Genomic DNA, 11,880 nt, shown 5'->3' on the forward strand with positions numbered 1-11,880 from the left:
CACTGAGTGGAGAGATGACTTCACTAGTCAGAATAATTTTATATAATTATAGAATAATACAAGTCAAAATGTACAACTCATCTTTCTTTACCAATCATGAGATATTTCTAGCAAAAATGCATAGGGCTCTTGATATTATATACTTTGACAATATATGATATAAAGTCAGATTTAAATTCACTGCAAAAATCTGGTTGAAGTGGTGGCTTGTGCACATACATCCAACCCTCTCTAAATTAAGTGGTTATATGATGATCAGACTGATTAGATACAGTGACATCAAATATGATTGGAGGTTATAATAATAGAACAACAGGATTAAGCTTTTTTGGTGAGAAATATGCTGTGCACTGACACTGAACTTCATCACATTCATGCTGCCAACTGTCCTCATCTGTGAATAAAAGCCTGGCATTGTGTTAGATTTCTGTCTTCGAAACACAGCTAAAATGTCACCCTATACGGGTATACAGGGGTATAATATACAGGGAATACATTGGACACCGGATGGGGTGGGCAGAGGGCAGCATGGACATTTTTGGGCAATTGTCCTTGTTCATTTTAGCACAAAATGAAAAAGAAATGCTGTTTGAGTTGTGTACAGAAGGGCAAAAAAGGATGAATGGATATAAAAAGAAGTATAACTCACCCTGAGATATCCCTGTGTTCGCTCGCTAGCTCTCTTGTTATTCCATCTATCTCTATTTATGCATACCTGTCTTGCATGGCTTCATGCTCAGTTTACTCCTTATAAATAATATAGCCTAGATTATATGGCTTCATGCAAAATATAATACGTGGACGTATAAGTGTAGGTAATGTGGCTGGAAATGAAGGAGGGAGTGTAGAAAGCAGAAGAAATGAGGGATGGTTGTTGTAGCGTTGTCAGAGCTTGGTACTACGTACCAGTCAGCAGCTGCCTTATCTAGAATCTGTTTCTTCTCGCTGGTAATGATGTTCTCTGGAGGAGACAGGGTTTATGAACCTTGGGATCCTCTTTGATTTTAGATTTACTGTCAAATATGACACTCAGTGCTACATATCCAATTATATTGACATGTTTTAGAGTCAGTTCATGCTACAATGCCAAAGGATTGTTGTCCGCGTATCGTCATCACACAAAATAGACTAATTCTAGCATTCTCAGTAACGCCTTTTTCAAATTGAAGATTGAATTCAGCTTCTCTTCAAGAAATCACCTTTAGCTTAAACATACAATTTCCTATAAGCAGCGGCCAAAAAAGATGACTTAAAATGGATTTCTGTCTTCTATAAAATCTCAGGATATCATGTGGGTATTTAAAAAAAAGAAAAAGAAAAAACAAACCAAAAATAAAAAAAATTTAAAAATAACAAAAAATGTACCTGCACATGCCAAAATACAAAATATAATAAATACAGAAATTATTGCACAGTTAAAGGCTCCACATTGTTATGACTCAACTGATTGATTGTTTAAAAAGGAACGCCAAATGAGGCAGTTTAGACAGCTTCAATTGGTGTTAAGATCTTTGTTTGTCTTTTCACTTTTTTCTCAGTTGGCAGTTTCTTAGGCAAAAACACAAAATTAACCAAAAATTAATATTTCAGAAAAAGAGTATCCAGCTACCCCATTTTGTATTTTTTAAAAGTCAAAGTATGGAAATAGGGAACCTGGCTTAGCTTCTTTCTGCTTGTTCAATTTTGACCTCATTGGTCATCAAATGTTCCCCATGCCACTTTTTCATATGTTTCTCCAGAGTGCTGTACACGCTGAAGGGCATTTGGCAAATGTCACAGCGGTAGACCTCCTTACCGAGCTGGCCGTGCGTCTTCATGTGGCGCGTGAGCTTTGAGCTCTGGGCACAGGCATAGTTGCACAGCTCACACTTGTAGGGCCTCTCTCCAGTGTGGCTGCGCCGGTGCACTGTCAGGTTGCTGCAGTTCTTGAACACCTTACCACAGAACTCGCAGGTGTCGCTTCTCCTGCTCTCTTTAGAGCTGGGTCGACCCGGACCAGGACCCCCACCCAGGTGAGGTGTGCTGCCCCCACTGGCAGTGCCGCTGCGGCCTGAAAGGCCGCCATCCAGCAGGTCACCTGGAGGGGTAGAGAACCGCAGGCTGCCATTTTCAGACGAGTGCTCAGAGGAGGTGGCGAATGGAGATTGTCTGGAGTCGGTGAAGCCCAGAAAAGGGTCTTTGATGAAGTGACGTGAGGCAGCATAGCCCACCAACCACTGGGAGTAGACGTTCTCAGAAGGAATGAGGGGCGCTGGGGGAATGTCCAGGTCCTTCTCAATCTTGATCCTCTTGTTTGAGGAGTTGGACAGGCTGGGGCTGGTGATGGGGGTGGGCTTTCTGGGGAACAGGCCTGAGAAAGAGTCGCCAGAGCCACAGTTCCGGCCATTAATTGTTGTCCTCTCTTCCTGCTGGTGGTGGTGATGGTGGTCTATCTCCCCAGCCACTGAGTCCTCATCCCCAGTATCTCGTTGGCCATCCGAGCTCCTCTTGGAGAAGGGCATTCTTTTACGATTGTCAACAATCAAGTTATTGTACTGCTGTATAGAGTTGAGCCCCACGCCCTCCACCATCTTCCCAAGGGCAATTGATGACTTCTCTTCTGACAGTGGCTTAGAGCCATTCTCCCGGTTCCGGTAGAACTCAGACTCCATGCTGAAGTTGGATTCTGGCCGGCTCTCATTCTCAAGTTCCTCTTCTTCCTCCTCCTCTTCTTCCTCCTCATTACCTTCACCCTGGAAGTCCCCATCGCGATTCTTCATACCCTCACCTGTCACATCACTGGTGCCTGGCTCAGGGGAACTTGTGGTGGACAGTCCATCATCAGAGCGCCCTGTTAGGGATCCTGCCTTGTGCATGTGGGTCTTCATGTGGCGCTTCAGCTTGCTGGCCTGAGAGCAGGCATGGTCACACAGCTGGCACTTGTATGGTTTTTCTCCAGTATGGCTGCGCCTATGAACCACCAAGTTGCTCTGGAACTTGAAGGTCTTACCACAGAACTCACAGGATTTGACCTTGTTCTGTGTCTGGGGTGGTGTGGTGCTATTAGGGGGCATCGGTGGTAGGGGAGGGGTGTTCAGAAAGGGTGACTTGGGCCCAGGTTGAAAGGGGTTGGGATTTAGAAGTCGATGCATAGGGTTGGCCCTACTGGGTGACAATGGTGGTGTGGCGGTATTGGTGTTTCCCGCCAGTTCTCGCAGCCGCCTGGAAAAGTCCATGGACTGGGACTCCATGGCCATGGGTGTTAGGCGCATCACCCTCTCAAAGGCACTAGGGTGCTGGGAGATGAGGCCCATTTCCTCGGCGCTAAGGCGTTCCATCCGATGGGGATCTAGGTGGTGGCGGGGTGGAGGACTGACAAACGGAGGGGTGTTGGGGAGGCGGTTCTCCACAAAGCCTGGAGGAGGTTCCCGAAGAAGGGGGCCTGTCATCCTCAGAAGGTGGAAAGGGTTGTTGTCCCCCAAGAAGTTGGTTAGCGGGGACTGGGGGATGGACTCATTCCCCATGGGTGGGGGAATAGTGATGCGTGGGGTGAGGGCAGCACTAGATGGGTTGGACTCCAGGTAGATGCGAATGCCGTGGGTGTTCTGGGCATGCTGCAGCAGGAACCAGGCGCTGGGGAAGGGCTGCTTACATGTGGTACATATATAGCTGGAAGGCTCATCCCTGCCACCTGCAACACACACACACACACACACACACACACACACACAAAGAAATTCATTATATTTTTAAGATTAGACAAGCTAATTTAAACAAAGCTCTTGGAACTTCAGTCAGAGATGGAAGGAATATCTGAGATGTCAAGCATATGTCAAATATGACAACATGGATTTTGCCTGTGAGAGCTATAGCAGGTCAAAGTATAACTGCCTAACATGAAAGGATATGACTTCATTCACATAATTCACATCGTCATTAACAATGGCATTTCAAAAATGTCTTATTTGTAGTGTGCAAACTTTTCGTGGCTGAAAGGCATTGAGATGTGATAACTGTGTATGCTACATATTTTGTCTAATACCTCCTGGTAGCTGAAATGGCCTTGGCTCATCATGCTGTCATATAAATAGGATGTACTTATCACACATTTGACAAGTGCATTTCCACAGTCACGTTGGATTGGCCCACACTGGATCCATGTTATAAGTGCTGCTTAATCTCTCACTTACGACAAACTGCTGAATTATTGCATGGTGCGTGCTTATGTGTGTGACTGTCTTTGTGTGTTCAGGCATCTGGGCCTCAGTGTTGTGTGATGGTAGATGCATGTGCGCGAGTATATGATTTTAAAAAGCCGGGATCCCCTCCAAGCAGAGAGACTGTAATAGTTGCCAAGCTGGAAATGCCAAACTAATATGGCTGTAGATGGAGGAAGTACAACTTAAAGTGTGATTTAAGGAAGACTTATCACACACCAGCAAATAAAGGCTTCTGTTCCTCTGGGGATTAAAAACAAAAAGAGGCGAGAGAGGGAAAAATAAACGAGAGCATCAAGATAAATGCTTTCTAATAAAGATGGATAGCAAGGAGCTGTAAAAAGAGCAAAGAGATGATGATTGTGGAGGTTATTATTTTTTAAGCTATTAGCATTCAAAACATAACCAGAGGGCTGTTTTTGTGTTTTGAGCCAGTCCAACGAAACCAATCACAGTCTGTAATACTCCATAAATTTTGGCTAAGAAACACGTAAATCCCTTTTATTAGCTCTCCAAACGTCCTTTCATTATTTTATTTTCACAACAGACTGTCTGTCCGGTGTTCATCTTTTAACTGAGTCAGTGGGGACTTGTTCTACATGCAGCAGAGGACCTCAAATATTGACTCTGCAATCACAGACCGAGTCATTTCACAAAGACTGAGCAGCATCATTGCTGCAGCAGACATTTACCTCCCTGCTTCAGAGAAGATGGAGGCAAATTTGTCAATCAGTCCTAACAAATGTCTGTCAAAGCGCAACCAAATCTCATGCTTCAGTCATTCTTGTCCATGGAAAATCCAATACAAATCAATAAGGTTTTGATAGAAAGAGATTTGCTATGGATCTGAACTTGTAACAGCAATCACTAACTGATGGTAGAGTTTTTATATCGCTCACACACATGCACACACACAAACACACGCACACACACACACACACACACACACACACACACACACACACACACACACACACACACACACACAGGTGCTTGCAATGTGAAAGGAATGTGTTTCCGCTGCAGTAACACATCACTACACAACCAAGATGTGAAGATGCTGAGCAGGCTAAGGAGCACTCCTAGAGGGATTACACACACACACACACACACACACACACAGATAATGGTAATTGTGCTCTTGTTCTTGCTCTCTTATTTATTAAATTAAAGCTTGCTGTTCTGACCTAATACACCAATTTCAGATACTCAGGAAAACATATGCCACTGTAATTGTTTTACTTTGTGTGTGCATGTGTGTGTGTGTGTGTGTGTGTGTGTGTGTGTGTCTGGGGGGGGGCGCGGCTGTGCGTGAACATGCGTAATGACACACACAGACATACAAAGAATTATAACAGAGGGGGATGCTTGGAGGAGGAGTTTGGATCAGACTCATGAGTTCCTTGTATAATAATCACACAAATATGTTTTTTCACAATTGTACATGAAGAGACACCACCTTTCACTATCCAAATGAAAATATGTTTTTTTTTTTTTTAATGCCCCCAAGATTAATTAGTAAGTAAATAAATATATAAATACCTAGATGAAAAAAAAAAAAAACATACTCATGACTACATGAATGAAATAATAGATCCCTCAGTATCAGAGAAAATAAATAATTAAAGATATAAATATATACAGAGAAAGACAAACAGATAAGTAAATACATTACTGCATATATAAATAAATATCTAAAGAAACAATAATAAAGTGATATATAAATTCATATAAAAATAAATATATATGAAAGTGTATATTTTATTTTTATTATGTTCCAGAGGGGAAGCATGTAGTAAAACCTTAATAGTGAATAGTGTGTGTGTGTGTGTGTGTGTGTATACATGTACACACATACACACACACACAATAAAACAGAAATTATATATGTATATATATATATATATATATATATATATATATATATATACATATATAAAGACAAATTTGTCTTTCAAATTTGTCTGTCAGTAATTTCTGTTTTATTGCTCACGCTTCAACAGGCAACTTTAACACCTTTTTTTCCCTCATGTTTCTGTGTGTGTGTGTGTGTGTGTGTGTGTGTGTGTGTGTGTTAAGGAGGAGAGGCGAGAGGCGGAACAGCTGTTCACCTCCACAGTCCTGTAAAGCCTTTTGACTTAATTATAGTGGACAGAGCATACACACACACACACACATACACACACACACACACACAATGAAAACAAGAGCTCTCGTACACACAAGTCGATGTACTGCTGAAAGAAAGCCCTCCGAAAAAAGAAAAACCACCAGACTGCTCTCTCTCTTTCTCTCTCTCTCTCTCTCTCTCTCTCTCTCTCTCTCTCTCTCTCGCTCTCTCGATCTATCTATCTCTGGTTGATCCGTGAGTAAAAAGAGTATGAGGATCCTCCATCCTCTAGCTGAACTTCTTGTCCACTGACAGAAGACTGGGGGGGGGGCAACATTCAATTCTGCCCAACAATTAAAAAGCGATGGGGTGAGCATGAGAGAGAAAGAGAGAGAGAGAGGGAGAGAGAGAGAGAGCATGTGTGTGCTTCGAGTGTTTGTTGCACCAAAATGCCATTTCTCTCCAGCCGTAATGGAGGGAGTGGGTCGTGGTTTTGTTGGGGGAAATGTGTGTGTGTGTGTGTGTGTGTGTGTGTGTGTGTGTGCGTGTGTGCCCTCCCAGGGGATGGGAGTCCAACGCAGATGGCAAATAAAGTATGCAGCCTGAGGCGAGAGCACATTATGCTAATTCTAATGTCAGCTGTACTTTAATATACGACTCTATTTAATCACCCCATTATTTCCCATTTCCATATGAAAAAACAGAGGCAGAGAGAGAGAGAGAGAGAGCTGCTCATCACTATTTGGTAGAACACAGAGCCTATGTTTTATGGAGTGTGTGTGTGTGTGTGTGTGTGTGAATGAGAGAACACACTCATTCCTAGACATCTGTATAGCCGCTTTCTTCCTTTCTCTCGCTCTCTCGGTCTCTTTCTGTCTTACACACACACACACACACACACACACACACCAACACAAAGCCAGTTTGACTTATCACCTTTGTGAGTGTGTGAGTGTGTATGTATAAGGGGAGATGGGGGGGGGTCTTTTTCATCCATGAACATCTCTTCACCCTGCTCTCTCTCTCTCCCTCTCTCTCTGTCTCACACACACACAAAAGACACACACACACACACACACACACACCCTCTCCTCAGCTCTTCATTGCTTTAAAAGGTTAACTCAGTTCACTTTCTCTTCCTGCCAGCTGTCACAGCATAGAAACAAAAATGCTAGAATTGTATTTGCTTTACTTTGCAGATAAATTCAGCTAATTGAGCAGAGCTGTGGTGATGTGACTGGCTGAGGCCGCAGACAGAGTCAGTGCTCGGAGTAGGGTGGCCATACGTCCGGATTTAGGCCGGACAGTCCGGAATTTAAATGCCTTGTCCGGCGTCCGGCGCAGCCTCAAGCCGGACGCTTATTTGTCCTCCTTTGTGGAGTTGCACTTGAACGCAACGCTGGCCCGGACTGTACATCGATATCAGTCATATTTTTCGTCATAGACTTTTAAATTACAATCCAGAAAGTGCATGAATTGGATGCGCGTTAGTTTTTCTCCTCCTGCGCTGCTGTGTGCTCATGCCGGAGTGTGTGTGTGTGTGTGGCGCTGTCTGAAGTCTGAAGTCACTGGCTAACAGCAGCACACTGGCTTAGCTTGTCTATTCAAAGAAGAGGTATCACTTCGGCTTATTTTTCAATCTGTGTTATCACATGCATACTACTGCTCATTCATTGGTAGCTGAATTGTTAGGTCTGTTTGATAAGTAATTTACATTTTTAAAATAATCATTTAAAATGTTGTTAAATTAAAAAAAAAGCTAATATGATGCAGGTCAAAGACTAAAAAAGAATATTGACTAAAACTATTGACTAAAACTAAACTAAAATACTTTGGATTTTCTTTGACTAAAACTAGACTAAAACGCCAAGACTTTTCGTCGACTAAAATGTGAGTGTGGTTTGACCACAACCTCCCTCCACCAGAATCCACCACAGTGCAGTGCCAAGTCTTTCTCCAAGGTGAGAACTCATTACAGTGAGTGCTGCTTGGTGGATGATTTACACGCTAAATTCACCAAAAGAGCCCAGCCATTTGTAAAAAAAAAAAAAAAAAAAGTTTTCATCATCTCCTACCTGCTGTTTAATTTCTACCTTGGAATTTTCAGTAAATTTTGCAAATTTTGCTGAAAATGTGTGGATTATTATTGTATATTTCTCGGGTGGCAGGAGAGATGGATATGAAAAATCAAGAGAAAAGAACATTTGAGGGCTTCCTTTTTTTTTTTTTATTTGGATGCAGCGTTTTGTCTGCTAGCTAGCCCGGCTAACGCTGCGGCTGCAGCAAGCTAGCTGCACTTAAACGATTTAAAAAGCCAGTGCAAAATGTAAATAGCTTCCACAATTCATGTCAAACTGGGTGGCAAATTCTTGACAAAGGTGTTTCATTTTTTGGTAGATGGACATAAGTAGCCTAACATTATTTAGAAAATATTTCTCCTATATTTCTCCTTGTGTGATAGTGCTGAACTTAGCTTCTAAGTCACTTATTTAATTGCTATTGTAGTATATTTTTTTGCTAATTATGATACTGTATTTACCCAGTATTTTCAGTACCTTGAAGCTAAGTGGTTTTTTTGTTTGTTTGTTTGTTTGTTTTTTACAAAAATTAGGACAATTGTAATAAATTAACATAGCTCCAACAGAATGTTAACTTCAGCTTATATGAATGAAAGCTGACTTAAACAGGGCTAAAAAAAAAAATAAATAAATAAATAAAAAAGCCAGATATTCATCAGAGGGCCTTTTAGAGTTTCATAAATTCATAAATTATGCAAATCTAGTATACAATTTTAAGAACTTGAACAGAAATAATTGTCCAAACATTCCTTTGAGAGGACGCAGGATTTTTGGACCGGGAAACAGACAGAAGCAGAAATCACCTCGATGAAAAAGGTAGAACAGGACAAAAGAAAATGATCTTGGAAGAGGTGGAAGAAAAGAGAGAGGAAAAGCCAAGAGGGGAAAGGAGGAATGAAGGAGTGAAGGAAGATGAATTAACATGGTGACATAACATCAGTTTGTCACTGAGGAGAATCCATTTAAAGCCACCATTCTGCATCTCTCTCTCTCTCTCTCTCTCTCTCTCTCTCTCTCTCTCTCTCTCTCTCTCACTTCTCTCTGGTGTTTAAAGTCTTAGTCTTTCTCTCTCTATCAGTGGAAGCCTGGTCTGGCCCTCTGCCTGTGTTTTGTTTGGCCCACGTTCTCTCTCTCTCTCTCTCTCTCACTCACACACACACACACACACACACACACACACACACACACACACACACACACACACACACACACACACTGGCTGCAGAGCCATTCTGGAAGAGTGTGAGAGGAAAGGAAAATGTGTGCTGTCGTGGATAATACAAGTTTTTTTTTTTCTCATTTCTCAAAAAGGGTTGATAATTTTATGGACATACACACACACACACACACACACACACACACACACACACACACACACACATTTTGCCAGCTGAAGTTGTGTCAAGGCTGAGCAGCCAAATGTCATAATGTGTAATCATAGTGTGTAGGAATTCTCTATTATAAATACAACTGTAGCACTCTGCTTTGTGTGTGTGTGTGTGTGTGTGTGTGTGTGTGTGTGCGGATGTATATGTGCATCTGTGCACGCTCTGTGTGTACTGTATGCTTGCCGTGTGTGTGAATTCATGCACACATTCATCTTTGGATATGTCTGCATTTTCCATCCAAGACATTGTGTGTTTTATTGTGAACATTTGCGCTCGCGTGCATATTTCTGTGTGTGTCTGTCTGTGTGTGTGTGTGTGTGTGTGTGTGTGTGTGTGTGTGTGTGGGAGAGAGAGAGAGAGAGAGAGTGAGAAAGTGTGTGTGTCTTCCAGCAGCAGCCATATGGAGCAGAAACATCCAAACAGAGACAATACGCAGTGACAAATACACTGGCATCCCTCCTCCAGTCCTCCATCCTTCCTTCCTTCCCTCTATCCCTCCATCCCTCCTTTCCTCCAGTAGCAGTTGTGTCTAGGTATTCCTCAGTGTCCCGCTGCCTGGTTTTGTTCCACACAGTATAAAACTCTCATTACTGACTGATTCCGGTTTTCACTATGATTCAATTTGCCATAATTACTGTGGCTGCTGCTAATAAAAAAGAGAGAGAGAGAAAATGGCTAGAAATCCGGTGCGAAGGTCAACTGGCAGTTAGCGGCGTTCATTTTCATCTCAGTGTATTCATCTGGGGCGGCTAATGGCCCAATTTTCTCCCCCTCGCTCCTCAATAAATATTGCCAGAATTACAGGTTAAATAGCTAAATTAAATCACTGCTATTACAGTTGGGGGGAGGACAGAGGGACAGAGAGTGGGTGAGAGAGAGAGAGAGAGAGAAAGAGAGAGAGAGGTGGACTAGGAGGAGGGAGGGTGAGTCACTATCTACAATTATGGAGGAAGCACCGATCGCCACAAAGTGTGCGATTAATGTGGCGAGTGGCAGAGCGCTGTCAGATTATTACGTCAAATTATTAGTATCATTTTTCTCTGGCCCGGTGGCTGGGGAGAGCGCCAGTGTTGAGAAAGTGGATTGTCAAAAAAAAACAAACAAAAGAAAAGAAAAAAAAAAGCCCAAAGCAGTTAGTTCAGCTAAATCCTCCTCAGTCGTGTTGATGTCTCAGTGCTGTTTTTTCACCATATAGAGATGTGCTAAGTATCTTATAATTATGAATTGTGACTTAAAATGAGTTAAAGAGCATCTCACCAATTTATCATATAATAGCTGCGCAAGACAAAAACTCCTGAGCAAGCTTCCCAGCATGCACTGTGTTTTTCTGAACTCTCCACAAACACTTTGATTTTCTGGTTTGGATAAAGTTAACCCTGTAAAGCCTGAGCTATGAAAGAATTGGCAGAAAATTCCAATTTTTTGAAATTGAACCCTTTATTTATATATATATATATATATATATATATATATATATATATATATATATATATATATATATATATATATATATATATATATATAAAAATCAAAAAATATGTTATTACACAACCTTTCTGGTGTATGATATATGATATGTACTTGAAGTGCCAATGGTATGGTCCAGGGTGAACAGGGGAAGTGTTCAAAGGTATACAACAGGATTTTGGTCAAGTATTGATTAAACTGAAAACAAAGAACGGAATTGAAAATGTGTATCATATATGATACAAATGGCTTTATAGGGTTAAAGGATCAAGAATTATTATGAATTGATTTTAGGGAAGGAAAACATGAATGATGATATGAAAGGTGGAAACTGGTGCGTGGCTCAGTCTCTATTCCAAGTGGCTCCCAAATGGAATCAGTTTATACTTTGTTCACGTTGAAAGGCTTAACTTTTTGCCCACATTTCAGTCTTTCAGTCCCGTTATTGAACCTCGACCCAACTCTTCTGTGTCTATTTCAATCAAGTCATAAAAGGCTTAAAGGGCAGCGTGAAAACTTGTGTTTTCAAGTTGAGGAGACTTAATATTATTTGGAGTGTGGATTTGTTCCTGGGCGAGCAGGAGGCGCCACTTGTTTGGGTTTGGGAGGGTTGAAGAGGCTGAGGAGAGGAGGGCACCGAC

At 41.9% G+C, this 11,880-nt stretch overlaps 1 protein-coding gene across 1 annotated transcript in view; it reads right to left on the bottom strand.

Moving 5' to 3' along the window:
• Positions 1 to 1,627: 1,627 nt before the first annotated feature.
• bcl11ba (BCL11 transcription factor B a) overlaps positions 1,628 to 11,880 on the bottom strand; it is a 48,957-nt gene continuing 38,704 nt past the window's right edge. Inside the window, exon 3 of the mRNA XM_030045033.1 lies at positions 1,628 to 3,670. Coding sequence (XP_029900893.1) covers positions 1,659 to 3,670 — 2,012 coding nt within the window. The 3' untranslated portion in view covers positions 1,628 to 1,658. The remainder of the gene's footprint in view (positions 3,671 to 11,880) is intronic.

Source organism: Myripristis murdjan, chromosome 22, assembly GCF_902150065.1.
Source record: "Myripristis murdjan chromosome 22, fMyrMur1.1, whole genome shotgun sequence".
Classification (NCBI taxonomy): domain Eukaryota; kingdom Metazoa; phylum Chordata; class Actinopteri; order Holocentriformes; family Holocentridae; genus Myripristis; species Myripristis murdjan.